At 33.9% G+C, this 20625-nt stretch overlaps 1 protein-coding gene across 1 annotated transcript; it reads right to left on the minus strand.

Annotated features, from left to right (window-relative positions):
• Positions 1–486: 486 nt before the first annotated feature.
• LOC148932658 (myosin-11-like) lies at positions 487–10881 on the minus strand. The gene is made up of 38 exons (XM_089063847.1): positions 10747–10881; positions 10249–10392; positions 9976–10121; positions 9692–9848; positions 9452–9510; positions 9201–9360; positions 8966–9115; positions 8743–8879; positions 8520–8666; positions 8350–8451; positions 8220–8277; positions 8030–8131; positions 7775–7812; positions 7554–7680; positions 7279–7461; positions 7032–7163; positions 6826–6935; positions 6682–6742; positions 6274–6451; positions 5956–6161; positions 5762–5881; positions 5404–5502; positions 5036–5257; positions 4813–4952; positions 4339–4453; positions 4220–4246; positions 3887–4138; positions 3646–3801; positions 3375–3572; positions 3122–3265; positions 2659–2729; positions 2487–2586; positions 2361–2417; positions 1627–1683; positions 1462–1542; positions 1275–1357; positions 994–1187; positions 487–881 (listed from the first exon to the last, which is right to left on the minus strand). The coding sequence occupies exons 1-37, from the start codon at positions 10879–10881 to the stop codon at positions 1064–1066; spliced, it is 4578 nt and encodes a 1525-aa protein (XP_088919973.1). The 3' UTR covers positions 487–881; positions 994–1063.
• Positions 10882–20625: the final 9744 nt, after the last annotated feature.

A 20625-nucleotide genomic window follows, 5' to 3' on the forward strand; every position in this document is an offset into this window, starting at 1 on the left:
GTCGGTTTTTGGTCCGTTTTAGAAATGATGGACCAAAAAAAATATAAAAATCACCCTCATATTTTGAAAATATGAATTTTTAAAAATAATTAAAACTAATTTAATGTTATCTTATAATAACTGTTTGCTATGTATTAGGAATTAGTTTTATTTTAATTTCAATCCTTTGTATAAGGAGCAATAGTGATAATACTAAAAGAAGCTGAGACAATACTTTGCTATTGGTAAAACATTAATATCTCGATGTAACTAATTATAACCGATGAGGATCTTTTTTATATATTGTACAATGGAGTGATCCACTAACATAAATACTGCAGTATAACTTAAATAAAGTCGAAGTACCATTCAATCATTCATACGATCCCATCACTATATATATCTTGTGACGAACTAGCAATAATTATGTCTTTAAACAGTCAAAGAGAAATAATATAAATTCCCATGAATCACTATAAATTAATACACCAAAAAGATAAAATTCAGTAAAGAGAATGAGTTTTTTTTTTTCACTTAAACTTTATGCTTCCCGCCAAATCAGTCATATTGGATGTGCTAACAAAACAATACTTGGTCTTATTACATCAAAAATATGAATTCCCATGTTTCATCAATCAACATATAAAATCATCGAATGTCTTAAGGAAAAAAGAGTGACATATATTGCCAATAATTTCAAGATTGAGCTCATTCCTCATAGATATTAAACCAGGTTGAGACAATGTGCTTAATTCTTGATACTTCTGCTGATCAACCAGCTACATCTAAGTTACGAGCATTATGGTTCCAGTCTCGTATTATCCAAGCACGATATTCTCCTTCAAAATCCGACATGTTCAATGTATGGAAGCAAGCAAAGTTGCACAATGAAATAGATATTCCTGTCACCATAACAGGACATTAACCCAAGTTCCAGATTAGAAAATGAGCATGCATGTTTCATTAGCCAAATTTGAGAGACATGTTAGTACTCGAGAATCACGGTTCACTTACTATTTGCCATCTGGAGACGTTGCCAAGCAAGGATGTTTCAGCACGGATATGAAGACAAGATCAACTATGATCAGTTAGTTTGAGGCAGTAGAAAGCTGAAGCCAGAGTTTTCACGAATAAGTGGCGGTGGTTCAATGTCTGAAATATCGAATGTATCCATTGATTTTGACATGTCATCCACAGAGAATGGAATGCTGCAATACAAGAAATTCGAATTAAGATTTAACCGAAGAAGAAGAATGAAAAAAGTAACGTAAATTTGGACAGTTTTCATATCCAACCTTGAATCATCATCCAGCAGGAAAGAACTACTAACAGCATTGTTTGAATCCTCAGTCATTAGTATCCTCATGCTCGATACCACCTTTCAACAAAACGCAAGTAAAGGAAGAAATCAACTCAGTCGACCAATATGTTTCTCAACATAATAGTCATTGCAGCACAGGTAAGACGAGAACAATCACTTACATCTGGTGATAAGCTATGCGTGCCATATTTGTCATCCCAGTACATCGTGCTGATCCTGTACAGCTGTTGTATACTAAGGACCTATTAAAACCGCAGAAACTTGTTAAGACGAAATGTTGACACCAGAAAATAAGTTATGTAAAGAGAAAACACAGTTAGACGTACAGGACAAAGATCGTGACTTATTTCATCGAGAGTCTTCTTTGGCTTCTGGTGTATGACCTGAACAAAAACAGTTAGAATATATGTTAGGGAATAAATTGGTCAAATATGAATTAAACCTTTGTGATATCGTAACTAATACACTCAGTTCTATTCGATGTCTATAACTAACTATTCGGACTGTTCGGTTTGTGCATAAAAGCACCAGTGTGACATCAGATGTAACCAAACAGGAAGGGGCCTTGACTCAAATCACACAGACACTTATTTGTCATTAAAAGTAAAAAGTAATTCAATACTAATCTTACGTTTCTGAGATCACGCATAAATAGAATCTTAATTGGGACCAAAATACTACAAGGATTTGAAATATAAAGAACTGCTTAAAGCAAAAGGCATACAGCTTTTTCTAGATATGTATCCACCAATTAAAACTGATACATTCAAATACACATGCTACACAAACTGATGAGCTTCCTTATCTCCCTCTTATAATTATCAGATAATTTTTTTTTAAGAAAATCCGCCACTCGATGTACCTATTTTTACCCCTCATATCAAGTTGCTTGCATGATTTGGTCCTTAACCATCTACGTGCGAAACAGCATACAGAAAGAGATAATTTGCTATATATATTATCTACTGAGTTCAGGAAAAGGTTGAGAACTACATATTCAGAGAGACAGATAGATAGTTAGATAAACAGGTAGATAAATAGTGAGAGAGAGAGAGAATACCAGGAATCCTATAGCCTGTCGTATATGCTTGAGCTCATCCCATGCTGTACCAGAATACTGGAATACACAGCAAATTTAGCACGATAAGATGAATGGCCTGTATTTTTAGTTGCTAGAATTGTATACCTCATCAGTTGCTTTGTAACACCAGTGCTCCAATTCAGCCAATCCAGCCTTGACGTATTCGCCATTACTAAATGAACAGCATTCTCTTCTCAGCAAAAGGCTGCAAGAAACAACATTACTTCAAGTAATGAACAGTACGTACACTAAAGTAGACAAAGGCAATGTGGTGCACCTGTTGAATAACTGCACATTGATGAAAGAGAATATTTGGGTGAACACTTTCCGAACCAAAAATGGAGGTGCCTGAAGATTATTTTACAATAATGTTTTGTCAAATACCCAGTAATCTGAATGTACATACATCTGCTTGAAACTTGCATCAGAAACATCTATTGTGTGTAGGAATTAGCCAAATGAGCATGACTGCATGAGCACATAAAAGTCACGCATGTAACAGGTTGAACAGATTCAAATTTTATAGTTGTAGAATGACAATTGACATGGTAAAAGAGTGAAGAAAACTGATACCAGTATATACTGTACATTAAAGACTCAAAGGTATCATGAACTTCCTAATTAAAGGAATATGCTGAACCAATAATCATAAGTATGTAATCATAAAATGACGAGTAACATGATGAGGAACTCAAAATAGAATTTCCATTAATCTATAGAATGAAAAAGTGTCTCCTTACATGATTTGTTTTCAGTATGTTTAGGAAATTCCCAAGGCTGTTCACAATTCCTTGCCAATGGGCAATCAAGATTTCCTGAGCAGCAGCATTTGCCTGATTACGTGATCCTCCTTTAATCAAATTTGCTCTCGATATTCTTGGAGCCTGCACCAATCATGATACGAACACGATGAATATAATTCTCCACCAGATGGTGTTATGCATAAGCTACACTGAATTCCTATGATAATTCTTATTAGTTACATGGAAATACCTGAATGCATAGTCCAAGTTGTGGAGAAATCTCTTTCTTCAGATTGTCGCGAATCATTCCGTATATCTTCTCAACATAAGCAGTCAACTGCTGTTTAAACAACAATGCAGGGTATTTGGCATCCACTTGGCGTACGGAACCCGTTGCATCATCACCCAGCAATGACAGATTAACGCCTGGAGGGGTGCTGCGGAAACTCTGGGGAAACATTTCGAAAGTTAGGAGAGGCTCATAGACTTAATCCAAAAATCAGGATGGCATTAAGTTGTACCTGTGTCATTCGTCCGAACAGTGTGGCTGAAGGAGATCGCCTATGTTGCGGAGCTGCTCCAGCTGCTCCTCCAGCTTTCAGCGTGCGTTGCAGCAGCAACAATAAGGTCGATGCATTGGACAGCCAATACGCCAAGATATCGTTGTTGTCTTGGGTCTTCAATTCAAAGGAACTTTAAAGTCATAAAGGGCTAATGAAACTAACATTACACAAAGCGCCAATTGGATGTTATGATCATTACCTCAATAGCATTTCCAATGGTTTGTATTATCCTGTCGAAAATGCTCGTCCGTTCAACCTCAAATGAATGCCACTGCCTCAGACATTTATAAATGATGCAGGCAGCAATAGGTCTGCCTTTGGAAAAACCCAAATTCTGAGCTATACAACGGATAAGCAGATCTTGATACTCTTGTTGCTTCTCGTTAAGTGACTTTTGAGGCCTGTCGTCCTCCTGTTGTTCCCTTAAGATCATTGAAGGACTATGGTAATCCTTTTACAATATTAAATTACACTAACATTAGAAACTTCTGTGCTTAACTGACAAAGTATAACTTAAACATAGATGACTTACTACCGCTTGTTTTGTGCTTTCAGCCCTCTGAATATTTCATAAAGCAAAATAAGAAGAGATAGATTAGTATAAATATTTCATTTGGTGGGTTTTGACAGAATAGATTAAAATAGATTTACCTGCATAATTGACCTTGAATTTCTTGAAAGCATTTTATTATTCTGCGCCATAGTCAGGGCTTGCTGGCGAAGAACCTTATTTTCTGATTCTACATTGCTCAACTTCTCTTCAAGCCTAAAGCAATGGCCAATTAAGATCAATTATAATAAACTCAAATGCTAAACTGTGTAAGGCAAAGATAAATCATATGAAGAAATGTAAGAAACAAATCCATTTGGGTTATGAGAAATGGGTAAAACGTATTTAGGAATAAATTTGCAAATGCCGAGGATAAGGATGGAAGTATGAAAAAACCGAAAATAGGATATGGTCTGATGGTATTCATGATGTTGTTGGTGATACAATTATATAACTAATAACTCAAAAAAATGTTAGCCAATGCATCATGTATCATCTGTGAAAGTAAAATAAAACACATAATTCCAAAATTGGATTTAAGTAGTGATCAGGGAGAATGACTAGAAATACTCTACCTGCTCATAGAATCCTGAAGCTGTGATACCCTTTTCTCAGTTTCGTCGAGCTTCTGACTCTTTCCCTCAACTGCATTTTGGGTTTCATTATGCTTATTTTCAGCTGCATCAGCTCGTTCCTTTTCAGCTTGCAACTCCTCCTGTGAACCATAATATTATATCAATAACCGAATCCAACATGCTACATATGAAAGAGAGTTAAATCACAACTGATGGCCATTACCTTCAATTTCTCCATTTCTGCGGTAAGAGCCTCAATCTTTGCCGTATCCTCAACAGGAACTTGAGTTTCTTGGACAACAGTGGTGGCTTCTACAATTGCTTTCTGAGCAGCATCACGTTCTTCAAGAACATGTGCATTTGCTTCGTCCAATTTGCTTTGCAAGGCATCCATGGCCTGCTGCATCTTCGCTATTTCTTGGACTTTGGCCTCTTCTATGTCAGTCTGGAATAAGGTTTTCAATTTAACATATGCCAAGAGCAAGTAACCTAATATCTCACCTTTAATCAGGTTGGTTTTTTTACGATGAAATGGAGGTGCACAGTTCTACATTTACCCATGAGAAATTAGTTAGCAAGAAGCGTATTTACCCTCCTACGTTTTTCCAGTTGAAGACGCAGTGTGAGGTCTTCCACATGCTTTTCAAGCTTATCCTTCGCTTCTTTAAGAGCGCCAGTTTCTTTAGCAGCCTGTAAATATGAAGGATGAAAAAACACTTTGTAAATCATCCATAAGGAATCAGGATTCCTCAGTCTCCGAAGAAAAGGTAGTACTGGTATATAATAATCTCATATGACTAAATAATTATGTGCCGTTAATTGATAGATAGTACAGGTTATACTGTACTAAACTTTTAACCGTAATGGCATATCATGATAAGATTACTCCAACTCCAAGAGTTGTTTCTATAAAATAATGCATATTAATATGATACTCATGATGCCATACCATTTTCAATTTTCGAAGCTCTTTCCTAGAACACCTTCCCCTCCATCTGCACTGGGCCACGACTGATGACCTTATGAGACTTTTATAGTATAAATGGTCTCTATGACAACGCCAGCGGGCCTGAACATGTTATATCATGTCATGGTGTGACATCAATAAGCCATAAACCTTGTTTTAGTGAAACGCTCTGTCACCTGTATGATAGTTGATGCTTTGGCCTGGTTCTTGTTTCTAAACTGGCGGTGGGCAGCCATTGCTCGCACCCCTGTTTGCACTACAACAACCGACTCCTTGAGTCTTGAATAGTTCTTTCTTGTCAAGCGTCCTCTCAAGTTTGTCTGGATTCTAAGACTAGCTGCCTCCCTCTTCAAGTTGATAAACTGTTTGCAGGCAAGTCTTCCTGAGAGAGATGGAGTTAATAAACCTGGCGATATCTATGCAACAGGAAGCTAAAACATTTCAACTGAGAGATGAATACAATATGATAATTAGGAGAGAGATAATAAGCGAACCTCTACAGATAGCTTGCAATGAAGCTGACGCTTTATGCAAGGCAATGAAGTACTTCCGGGAAGTATAAGTTCGAATTCTTCTCTGTATAGTCCTTGCTGCAGTACCAAGTATGAGTGCTCTCCGAGCATCTAGATCAGCCATCTGACCAGCTCTGAGGAAGACCTTTGTTTTTCCCGTCTGCAATCACAAGACATAATAGTACATACCCTATCTATATGCAAACAAAAGTAAAACTATAAACCTCAGAGAGAGAGAGAGAGAGAGAGAATTTTACAAAATGGAAAGATAATTGAATATCAATAAACTTCCTAATCTCATATGTAATACTGTATTGTCATAAGCAGGAACATTGAGCACTTCATAATCAAGAACGAGAAGTAAAGTTTTTTGAGAAACTATTAAATTACCTGTGCTCCAGTCATCTTCATCTTCTCCAAAATCTTTTTGCACGCTGTTTTTTCATCAGTACTGTTCAACATTATAACGGATTTTTACTTCGGGATATTATTAGCTTTTGTAGTATAGTAAGCTCCAATGGAAATTGTACTTACTTTCCTTCCAAGGCCTCCGGTGCGAGAATTCCAAAACGATGAAGAAATTCATAAAATGTCTTACGAGTAGGGTAGCCCGCACAACTAATTCTAATTGCCTCTAAAACACCCTGAAAAAGGGGCAGGCAACAGCTTGGATTTCGATTTAATAAAATATCAACTAACAACTATTCAAGAATCTAAAGTGACAATCTGTCTGAACTCACACCACAACGCAGTTGCTGCATGATATTGACATTCTCAAAAATACCAGGCTTGAGTAGATTATTAGGCTTCACACATCTAATGTAGTGAGGTTCTGTAGTATTCAGCGTCTCCATCAATTGTTGGAGTTGCAGCTGTACCAATCAAGAAAAACATCAGCTTTTGAATCACTTAGAGAAGGATCTCACAAGCTCAGTATCGTAAAGGAAAGATGTGCTGGAAATGCCAAACAAGTAAGATCAGATTTACCTTAAAGCGAGACCCTATAGATGAAAATTTAGATGAATTTTTTGAAGATTTGGTTGTTTCTTCAGGAACGGGAGGAAATAGCCCTGCTACAAACGAGCATTTGGATCCACACAGTAACTCTTGATGTTCAGGAACTACATAATCTTTGTTTTTATCCAAGAACAGTTCAGATTGGTACAGAACCTGGACGCATAAAATAGGATGACATATTCCTCTGAGTAGAAAATCAAAATGTTAAAGAAAAGTGGTCATGACAAGAATCACATCCAAGTTACCTCTCCAGCATAATGAGCAATTGTAAAATCTGTACGGGACAGCTTTGGTTTGATGAAACGTTTGTGGGATTTAAATGTCTGGAAAAGCTTTTGTGAAAAAGTTTCATATGTCGACTTTGGAAACATACTGAAAGGGTAAAAGGAGAAAAAGAACAAGGTGATATAGCTACAGAAGTATAAGATAATTCTTTCGAGGATATGTAAGAAATGTAAGACCTTACCAGGCCTCATCAAGAAGAGCAATGATCCCTCCAGGTTTCTGAAAAAGCAGTCAAAGCTGGTTTTATGAAATTATTACTTCAAAAACACACAATGATATAAATGTTAATGCGGAATTAGAAGCTTAATTAGAGTATATATCAAAGGATAAGAATATCAGGTGGATAATTAATTTTATTAAAATTTGTACAAGCCAAGTAACATGAACTAAAACTAAACCTAGCATAAAACAGGCATCATTGAATTTTTTAAGAAACCTTTTCGATAAGATCGAGAACGTCTTGGTTATCAACAAATTCTATATAGCTCCAATCGATCGCTTCTTTGGTGTACTCCTCCTGCTCCATCTTGAAAACATGCTGAATATAGGATTGTAGAAATTCAGTGACGGATATTATGTACTAACATCGTCAAGTTACATTAGCTAATAATGCATCAGTCGAGTACCTGATTAAAATGCTGCTGTAGCTTTTCATTGGTAAAATTAATGCAAAACTGTTCAAAGCTGGTACAAGAGTACGAGTTAGTTCGAACATTCAACATAACATCATGTTAGCAGTGTTCAATCAATGCTTACCTGTTAGCTTTGAAACTTTCAAAACCATAGATATCAAGAACACCAATAAGAACATTGGAATTTGGATCTTGCCCAATCGAATTATTAATTTTTTCGACCAACCTGCATATTTTAAGAACCAGAGGTTACTAAACCGTGAAACAAAAGAAAAGTCACAGGAAGCACCCTACCAGTCAAACAAGCGGGAATACATCGTCTTCGCGAAGCCATCCCTGCTCATTTTTGCACCTTCAGGATCCAGACTTCTCTTAATAACTTCTTCTGGAGTTATCATCACACGCTTCAGCAATGCATCTTGCAGTGAAGCAAGATCACACCTAATAAGGATAAGAAATTCAAAAGTTAGAAGACCATAAATACTAACAGATACTACTAATTTAAGATAGAACTTACATTAGAAGCTCTGCCACAGTCTGAAGATGGAATTTTGATTTATCATCTTTCAGTAGTGATGAATCAGCATCCTTCCCCTTGGTGAATTCAATATTACCAAGATGAAGAATAGATGCCACCACCCTAAAAATTGCATCCTGAAAAATGACAAAAAAATTTTAAGCACCTTCAGAAAGAAAATAAAACACCTTGAAAGATATAAATATGAGTAATAAGATTGCACCTGTTCTGTTTTACTTATTCCAACAATATCCATGGCCCTCCTTGTAGCCAAGAAATCCTGAGCATCACTTACACCGACAAGTTCAATACAGCTAGACTGATTAAGATAGTGAAATGTTTTTGGATGTCCCAGCTTATATTTCTCAACATCCTGATAAGATGTAGAACAACTCAGATAAATAAAATAAGTGTAATTTACTGGTCTGCAAAATAAGATGAATATAATATTAGATTACCTCCTTTGGCGCTGCACAAAGAAGGTAGAAACAATGATAATTGCGTTCAGGATCTGAAATTTGGCAGACCCGCGATCTCTCCAGAAGATATGTTCTAATGGCTGCCCCTGATATTCTTCCTTGCTTATCAAACTGAATCTCAACAAATTTGCCGAAGCGACTGCACCACCAAATTAATTAGCACACGGGGTGGTAGAGACTATAATTTTTCACATTTTTATACGAACATACAACTTGGTCAAATGGTATACCTCGAATTGTTGTTTCTGACAGTTTTTGCATTTCCAAATGCTTCAAGCACCGGATTTGACTGTATCAAACCATTCAGATAACTTCAAATTGTTAAGGACCGAGGTAATTACTCAAGGAAATAGTGGTTTTTCATTGGAGATCTTAATTAAATAAGATATCAGAGGCTGGAGCATCAATCTCAAATTCTCCCAATGCTTCTCAAGAACACAGATATAATAGAACCACACAACATATTTTACCTCAAGAACTTGTTGTTCAACTGTGCGCCCTTCAGTTCCTTTACGGCCTCCCAAATAGGCGAGGTATCGCATAAGCATCTTAGTCGTTTCTGTCTTACCAGCACCACTTTCACCACTCACCAAAATTGAGTTGCTTTTTTTCTCGTTTATCATTGCCCTAACTCAATATAGATGACCTCAGAATATATTTGGATTATATCTGATCTAAAATCCAAACATAAGAAAGAATGAAGGAGCGCGCGAAGGACGGAAGAAAGAAGGGAGAAAGGGGCAATGTCTATCACCTGTAAGACATATCAGCAATAGCAAATACATGAGGACTCAGTTCCCCAAATGGTGCTCCCTTGTATTGATCCATCATGTGGCCATCATAGATGTGAGGAAGCCTTTGAAATGGATTGATGGCAATAAGAATACTTCCGGTGTAAGTCTGTCGTAGTCCAAGAGTATGAAGTAAGATTAAAATGGAGCCACAAACAGACGAGGACATTGATAATCATCTTTTCAGGAAGAAAATGGAACAAGCAAGATTGAAGTTGATATTGCAATTATCTTACATATATTTCATTGAGTTGGAATCTAGATGCCAAGTTCTGCAGCACTCCGGGCTCATGCAAATATGATAGTCTGGTCATGTCATCAACCCCACCAGGAGGCGCATCCTCATCTTTAGGGTATATGTTTGCTAATTTCGAAACAATCTAATAATTTGAAATAAAAATAGATGTATGAATAATAAGCACTGCCAAGATCTATTCAAACACGAACACTTGACAATGACAGATAATTACACATGAAATGAAAAACCTCTATATCCCTCAACTGTAAGAATTCATCATTCGGTGATTACTTATCATTTCTTTCTCAAGTGCAAACAAATGATAATTCCGAAAGAGAACTCATGTTTTGTGCAAGCTATGATCAATACCATCGAATAAATCTAACAATTCAGTAGATATATATAGCTTTACAAATTTCAGTTATCTTTTCTTATCATTATGTAAGTGCATAACTTTTTGATTAAGCTGTTTAGTGCTTAATAAGAGACAAGTTACCTTCTTCCCATTAGATGCATCCACTTCAACTTCAGTTCCATTTATCTTTGAGACGACCCCATCAATCCAAGCAACGTCCGGCTCTTCAGCCCAGACATGAGAACCAACAGTGATATTAACTGGGGTACCCTGCATATTATGAAATTAACATGATCTATAGAAAATCAAAATTCCAAATTATATGCAAACTTTAGTTGCTTTTCATTCAATAGCTTCCTATATCCTCAATACACTAAAATCGACTACAAAAACAGCTTATTTGATATTGATACACAATCAATCAATGATAATAGGGCAAATAATTCCCCTTCCCTATTTTCACAGCATGTTTGGTAGCAAATTCTGGTGACTGCGTAAAGATGGTAGCAATAATTCCTAAATTCATCTGCTCAATTAAGAAAAAACATAACACAGAATCAAATACAATATGTGAAATGCCACATACCATCTTAACTCAAGAGACGAAGAAAATTCGAGTACATTGAGTAGCGATCAAATACGAAACCCTAAGATTGGCAATTACGAAGAAGTGAAATCCTGATCCGAATTCATGAAAGCGATTTCCGAGAGTGGGAAGGAGGAGCGCCGGAATGTTGGAAGTGAGAGAGGAATGATGAGTTAAAGTGAGAAAAATGGATGTGTTGATCAATGGTGGAAAAGGTTTTGTTGGAATTGGGTGAGACATTGGGATCAAGGAGGGAGAATGGATCTGTGGAGGGGAGAGGAGAAAGCTACGATGCCGGGGAGGGGTTGAATGCTTCATCCGACGACATCTGTGCGATTTTGGCGGGTAAACTCAGTGATGAGAGAACTTTGCTCAGGTGTCTGTTATTTTCGTTCCATTTTCTTTTCTTTTAATTTCAAAGCTCTCTCCAATAAAAAAATGCTTAGTTCTAATACCTTAATCATTATCAAAATCATTAATTTTAAACAATACTCCTTCCGTCCCAAGATAAGTGACTTATATTCCTTTTTGGGGTGTCCCACTATAAATGACCTATTTCCATTTTTAGCAAAAAGTCATCTCTCTTACTTTATTCTCCACTTACTTTATTATCTCTTCTCTCCTCTACTTTTCTCTCTCTCATACTTTACTCTCTCCACTTTAACTTATTTAAATACCATTCCTTAAATCCCGTGCCCAAAAGAAGTAGGTCACTTATCTTGGGACGGAGGGAGTACTATTATATAAACCAAAATTTGATACAATCACAACAACAGAAATACTAAATAAAAGAACAAATGAAACAATCATTTTTATGTAATTTATAAAATTAAGAGTGAATCACACAAATGATTCCTGAACCATGCGTTTAGGACGCAAATAGTACCTGAACTTTAAATATATCATGGGTAGTTCCTGAACTAAGGTGTAATCACATTTATGATACTTTTTCACTATTCATCACAATTTTACACTAAAAATACCACAAATGCATGAAGGGTATTTTTGGACTTTCATATATAGGAACTGGATATGATTGTTTCTCTATCTCTCTTGAGTATTAGATATGATATTTTTTTATAGTTTAAGTACCTGAAATGATATTTTTTATTTTACCTTTTACAAAATCACTTTATGTCGGATCTTCTTTTCTCTCTTTCCCTAAAATTTTTAAAAAATAAAAAAAATACTATAAAATTCTTAAATAAATTAGTTATAAAAATGCAAATTATAAATATAATTTTAAAATAACTTATAGTTAAATTTAATTTGGATGTGATTCAATTATTTTTTAATATTCAAAATTAAAAATTTCGGATAATTAAAAATTAAAAATTTAGGGTTAATTATAATTTTAAATATTACTAAAAGAATAATCAAATCACAATCAAAACTAAATTTAGTGGAGTACGAATTATTTTAATACTTAAATTTATAATTTTAATTTTTATAACTAAAATACGAAGAATTTCACAGTACTTTTTATTATAAAAGTTTTACTTTATAATAATAAAAAAAAGATGAGTTGACATAAAGTGATCGAAAAAGTGAAATAAAAAATGCTTCCTCCGTTCCATAGTAATGAGAGCTTTTTTTTGCACGGAGATTAAGAAAAATTGTTTTAGATGAGTTAAGTAAAGAGAGAGTAAAATGGAAAATGAAAAAGGTACAGAGATGAAAAGATAATAAAGTAAGAAAGAATAAAGTAGGTGTGGAAAAATGTGTTGACTTTCACTAAAAAAGGAAATGACTCTATTACTATGGAACGTATAAAAATGACAAAATAACTCTATTACTATGGAACGGAAGGAGTATCATTTTAGGTATTCAAACTATAAGAAAATATCATATTCAATACTCAAAAGAGCGAGTACCTAGATATGAATGTCTAAAAATATCCTTTATGCCTTGAGGGTATGTTTGGTGCAAAATTGTGATGAATAGTGAAAAAGTACCATAAATATGATTACACCTTAGTTCATGGACTATCTATGATATTTTTAAAGTTCAGACACCATTTGTGTGCAAAACGCATTGTTCAGAGACCATTTGCGTAATTTACTCTAAAATTAACTATATCAATAATAGTTTTAAAAATATTAGAAATAAATTAAATATACAAAACAAAACAAATAATGTGTTTAAGCTAAATAATGTTGGGATTGATGGATAATATTAATAAGATATGTAACATTTCTGGATATGCAATGAGTTACATTATGGAGAAATATAATTAGTAAGATCAAATCTCGACACTCGGATGAAAAAATGGATGCCTAGGATTGAAGACGGAAGTGTCACATTTAATTAGGGATATTGTGAGAAATTAGGATCAATTAACTTATTATTTCCTCCCGCATTGCCACACATAATTTTTACTACTTTTAGTAATTGATCGCAAAATTCACTAACTTATATAATTCACATTTTATTGTAAAACTAATATTATATAAAAGTAGGTTAATTTTACAATCCATTAATTTTTTCAACTCACCTTCCATTTACGATTTTTTAAACCTCAGATAGATCAAGTGTGATTTTAAACCTCAAATAGATCAAGTGTGATGTATAACGGAGGACACAGGGAGTATATTGTTTTTAAAAATAAAAAAACACCAACTATACTTTGAAACAAAAATCAGCGTAACAATGAACTCACAAATGAATCATACTTCAGCACAATAATGAATCGGAATTTTCATCACAATAATGAATCATATTTCAAGACACCAATCCTTCCAACACATCAATAAACTTAGGATAGTAGGAGTTTATAGTTGTGCTGAAATATGGTACAAAGTTAATCGATAGATAGTTACATATTCAATTTTCTCATTCGATTTTCTTCAATGAATATATGCGATTAAAATTTTATTATATTTTTTATAAAATTATTTAAAAGTAATATGGTGTGTGAAAAAAATATTTTAAATTAATAATATCATACGTATTTAAAAGTTTTTGATATGTTAGATAAGATGATGCCTAGTAACTACACTCTCTTCTATAAGGTGTGTCAAGATGTTAAATAATTGAATCAGCCTTCATTTAAACTAGCTATGTAGTTTTTTAAACAATCAATGTGGGGTATAATACTACACCATAATTTACATTGTTTTGTAATTATATCATTTAATTTATATTTTTCAATAAGAAAACATTCTATTTTAACATATTGACAGCATAAAAGATTAAGATTTAATATTTTTATATGTGTTCATATTATATGAAAGAAATTATAAATGTTTCGATACACCTCTTCTAGTTAAATAATGTGTTCTTTGGTGTACGAAATAATATAACTTCGTCTGTATATGTGTTGTGTGCAATAAATTAGGGTATTATTATTAGAGAATAGTTCACCTCAATAGAGAAAATTGTTACTAAAAATAAAAGTAGATATTATTTAGCTATAAAATGCAATTTACATATATATATATATATATAGGGTCTTGTTAGGTTGAGATTATTTAGCTAAATTGAGAAATGAGATGCAATATGGGCCACTAATCCACAAGCTAAACAAAATGTCAACAAATACAACATTATGTCAACAAGGGGGTAAAATTGTAATTTCATAATTAAAAAAAGCGTGAAACATCCAAATTGTTTTCAAACCAGCTTCTGAAATTTCTCTAAAATCTCTCTTCAAAAATCTCAAATCTCGCTCATCTTCATACAATTCGAATCCCTTCAAATTCTGCAAAATCTCGCTGATATTCAAAATCTCGCTGCTATAAATGACGAATGAAGAGGAAAATCGGAAAGAATCGGTTCAAAAATCAATTGAAGCTAAGAAATAGAAGTCAAAATCGGCGTTGCATGAAGCCAATTCTTCAGGTTAAGAAATTGATTCAAATTTTAAGTATATTGCTTTGATTTTGGTATTTTAATAAACATCTCGATTTCGTTTTTTATGAATTCGATACTTACTGAATTTTTTTGTTGATTTGCGATTGTAGAATCGGAAAAGATGGCAACGAGAAATGCTGCTGTAGAAAAAGGAATAGAAGAAGCTTCACCTTCCAGTTAAGTATTTGTTTAAATTTTTAAGATTATTGACATTCTATATACTAGCTATTGACATAACTATAATAATATACTGTTGACAGTAGTATATGCTTGTTTGAATAAGTATTGACATATTGTATGCTTGTTAGAGCAACTGTAGAAAACATACAAATGTATGGCTGTAGTAGTATGTCAACAACTATAGACATAGAGTATGCTTGTTTCAATGGCTATTAGGATGGCTGTAGAAAACATATGTATGGTTATAGAAGTATGTCAATAGCTATTGACATATTCTAAGCTTGTTTAAATAATAGTTGACATAGTAATATTTATATAAACAGAGTATACTTGCCATAAACTTTATAAGATAATCAACAGGTTATGTCAACTTTAACTGTTGACATAATAGTAATAATATAATTGTTCTAACTATATATAGAAAATACCTTTTAATGACAGAGCATACTTAATGCCTGAAATTCTGTTAATTGTGCTTGGTATATCTAATTAAATAATTTTAGTAATATACACACACTTGATATCAACAGAGTACACTTGTTATTGTCATGATACTTTGTATAATTGATATAGATTTATTATGTTTGATTTTAAACCAGAAAACAGAAGAACATCCAAGCGAAAAAGGAGTACCTCAGTATCTCAGAAAGAGTTAATTACTGTTAACAAAAAGCAAAAGAAAAGTGTAGAGGATGGAAAACAGATTGTTATTGCTGAAAATCTATCTCAAAGACTTCTAGTGAAAAGGAAGCCGATGTATTTTGTTGATGCAATAAGCAGACTGAATGAGGAACAGATTAATTCTGTGAAGGAGTTGGGTTTCGAGAGTGTCCTACATTTCAAGATTGATTACATTCCTAGCAGATTAGCATTAGTATTATTAAAAAATTTTGAAGAGAATAAGTGCAAGATAAAGCTTAACAATGGTAAAAAAATTCATATCACTGAAGAGGATGTGGAGCTTGTATATGGATTCCCAAGAGGTGACATTACTTATTCTAGAGATAAGTGTAAAAGTAATGCAGCTTTCATGAGGAAGATAGCAAAGAAATGTGGTACGAAAAAAGAAAGTGTGAACCATAACGATGTTTTAAAGGTTATGTTGAATGATCTTAAAGGAGGAAGGCAGTTTAAAACAATGTTTTTGTTATTGCTAGAATCAACATTGATTGAGCAATCAACATGTGGAATGGTAAAATCTAAGATTGGAGAGATAGTTGATGATCTGGATAACGTGAGAAATGTAAATTGGTGTTCGTATGTAATATCTGTTCTCAAATTTGCAAAACAAAATTGGTCAATCACAGAGAAGAATGCATTTGCTGGACCACTTCCCTTCCTTATGGTATGTTTTACATTTTGCATTGTTGATTATTAACATTATTACATTAGGTTGTGTGTGTAGTTGATATAGCTCGTACTATAGTTGAAATAAGCTGTATTAGTTATTTTAAGTGGCTTGTGTATTGAGTTGACACAACACAATAGTAATTGACATGCATATTTTAACATATGCAGCTCTGCTACTTAGACAGAGTTATACAAGACAAGCGTCCTGTTCCTCGGACATTTCCATTAATGAAAGGATGGAAAAGTGAGCATCTTCAGGCTAGAGAAGATAGAGAGATTAGTGCAGGAGTTTTTGGTTTAGGAAATGTAAAGAAGAGATACATTCGAAATGAAGAGCAGCAGCAAGAGAATGTAGAACAAAGTGTTGATGTAGATGACAGTGGAGTGGGGTCTTCTTCTCAGAACATACTCCCATCAGATATGGTGAAAAATGTTTTAAAATACATAAATCAGATAAATGATGGCAGGACCAATCTTGTTAGAGTCCTCAAAGAAGCTTCTTCACAGATCAAGAATAATGATTTATTCGGATTTGTGTGTGACATTGCTAGAAGCGCAATTGGAAGCCAAAAATCTCCGGTTGTATCTGTGAGTGACACTTTCCTGCATTTGTCCCAGTCATTTAATATAGACGACAATGTTGATGTTGATAACTGGAAAGCGGTGTTTGCCTCAATACGGAATGCTGAAAAAGAAAACGAAACACTTGAAGATTTGAATGAATTTCCAACTTTCAGATTGGGAGATTTCTTCGATAAAGTAAGCACATAATCAACCTATATTTAGATTAATACGTCATTTTGTTGATACATTGTTGAACTAATTTTTGAACAGGCTGTAGAAGAAACAAATAGAGAAAATTTACCTACATCACCGGTTGATAATCCTGAAGAGGTCAGACAAACTGTTGAAGAAGATGAACAAAGCAAGGAGAACATGATGTGTGATGGTGATAATGAATCAAACTCTCCTATCTTGACAGCCGTACTAGGATCTCCACACACAGCATCCCCATCTCTACAACAACAAGAAGCCAATGCTTCAGAGCATGTCAACAATCAAGCATCAGTTTTAGGATCTGAGAACAGAGGAAGTGAGATGGAAATTCAAGTACAAGTTCAAGCTGATAGGGCATTACCAACTACTGAATATGCTGGACATGTCAATACTCAAGAATCAATTATGGAATCTGAGTTGGAAATGCAAGAAGAAGTTGAAGCTGATAGGGCATCACCAACAACTGAATCTTCTGGACAAGTCAATAATCAATCATCACTTATAGAATTTGAAAACAGGAGTAGTGAGTTGGAAATTCAAGCAGAAGATGAAGCTAATAAGACATCACCAACAAATGAATCTCCTGCACATGTCAATATTGAAGCATCAATTATAGGATTTGAGAACAAGAAAAGTGAGTTTGAAATTCAAGCAGAAGATGAAGCTGATATAGACTTAAGAACACAAAATGCCTTGCATCTATTATCAAAAGCATGTACTGACTTTGAAATCACCAACAATGAAGAAGCAATCAAGGCAACAAATGTTATTGTTGATATCATAAATGAACAGGTACAGTTTATAATGATTATATTAAACTCTTGAATATTTTTATATGATTTTATATTAGTTATTAACATTGTGGATATCATAGTTGACATAGATAAAAATATAATTGACATGGTATAGCATGGAGTTTCAGGAAGACAGGGAGGATGCAGCTGCATGCTCAATTGTTGAGTATATGATGAGAGAGGGTATTGAAACATTGGATGACACTCCTCCTGAATCCAACATAAAAATACAAGAACATAAAGGGAAAGAGAAGATGCATGAGGAAAAAGAAAAAACTCCTGAAAACACGGAAAGAAGAATGATTGTTTACAAGGTAAAAAAATGAATGAATTATTGTTTACATTGCTTGTAATAGTTGTTAAAATGTAATTAACACGGTTATTGACACGATATGTAGTGCAGTTGACATGATATGTAGTGTAGTTGACATAATAATATTAGTTATTGAAACAGTTAGTGTAATATAGTTGACATGATTTGTAATTGCAACTAACATTAAATTCACTTACAACAGCATCTGAACCCAGTTCCGATCTCTGAGATTCCACTGGCTGAAGCTAGAGAGAAACGGACTCGTGCTGAAATGCGTCCTAGTCCAGTGCTACGCTCACCATTTGAAATACGAGCCGTGCATATGAAAACAACCCTGAACCCAGACGAAAGAGATATGTACTATTACATAGTAGAAACTGAAGGAAAAAATGAGTATGCATAATTTAATTGTTTGAATAATCTCTACAATCCTTTTATATTTAGATGCAGTTGACATAATTTATGAATGATATTTAAATGTTGTCTGCACGCTTTCATTTCAGTGATTTATGTGTCTACACTAATGGCTTTGTTTGGGCAAGCAAAAGATTGTTTTCATCTCTGAAACCCCATTCAGAAATCAGTACAGGTGTAATTGATGTATGGACAGCGCACCTGAACTACAAGGAAAGAGAAAGGGCAAAATCGTCACCTCTGCGCCTGTTTCTGACAACATCCCTATGCGTGAGTAATCTAAATTTCTGTGTAAACTATTTGGATGACAAATTTCACTAACAAAAAAATGTTAAATGCAGTATTTGAATATAACAAATCGGCAGCCTCATTGGGATCCATTACAATCCCAGAACAACTTTGTGTCACGAATTCAACAGGAGATTGGAACAATAGAAGATTTCGATTGGAGAAAGATTGATTTGGTAACAAATTTATTTTTGTGCAAAGATCTCACAGTTTCATCTACATAGTTTTTGACAGGATTTGTCAAATTCTTTTCTCTAATTTTATCTGACATACAATACAGGTATTCTTCCCTGTTTTTAAAAGTGGATCTTACTATGTTGTGGTATTCTGGATGAGGATGAACAAAATTGAGATAATTGATAGTGCCAAACCACCTAGAGACAAGAATCCCTTGGAAAAGTATAGCTTTGATGTTGCAATACTGGTATGCTTTTTTAAATATAGCTAACATTATGTTTAGATTTTTGTTGACATAATTTATGTATCTTGCTAAAATGCTTTGTATGCAAATTTTAATTTAGTTGTTTATATATTTGCAGAAAGATATGTTTGAGGCATACTTTATAGAGAATAACATGACAGATCTATCACAAAATATAAAGAAGTCTCCTTACAAGGTTATTCCTTTAGATTGGGCCACAAGCACCAATAAAGAAGACAGTGGTGTTTATGCAATGAGACATATGGAGACATACTTTGGCAAGAAGGGAAGGGATTGGGATATTGGCTTTACTCCACGCGGCTTGAAGATTGTACAGGTACTCAGAGGAAGATATTGCGAAGCAATGCTTACATCAGAGAGCAACAAGAAGTCTATGGATATGATATGTCATGCTAACATCTGGATGAATGCAAACAGGCAAAGATTATCTGCGTTACAGAACAAGTACAAGGAATGGTTCAGCTGTAGAACCAATAAGTAAACAACTGTTTTATTTTGATTTGAACAAAGACTCGTTTGAATATTTGATGGTATCATGTTTTTCAGATGGATGTGTAAAACAATTATTATATATCGATTTGAACTACGCAACATGTAATATTATATCAACTATGAAATCAGTAAAGCAACTTCAGTAGTAATGTCAACAACTTGAATTTTATGTCAACAGCTCAAAAACAATTGTTTTAACTAAAAAAATATACAACTATTTTTCTTCATTTTTTAATTTTAAATATGTACTGGCATTATTATTATAAAAAACATGTTAATAGTTTCCATATAAAAACTCAACAAATGTGAACAGCTTGTTAATAGGCTTCATATAAATTTTCAGATAACTGAATATTTTGAACATATTCATGAATTATGGTCATACAATATATTTCAGTATAAAGCAAATTAAATGGGAAAAACAAAAAAGAAAATATAAATAAACTGTATGTAATGCCAATAACTAAATAATTGTCATGTCAACTGCCTTTTTCAAAAATATTAACAATGTCAGCTGCCTTTTTTTCTAATG

Source organism: Salvia hispanica, chromosome 2 (genome assembly GCF_029641045.1).
Source record: "Salvia hispanica isolate PSC_SH4W2 chromosome 2, Shi_PSC_v1, whole genome shotgun sequence".
NCBI lineage: Eukaryota > Viridiplantae > Streptophyta > Magnoliopsida > Lamiales > Lamiaceae > Salvia > Salvia hispanica.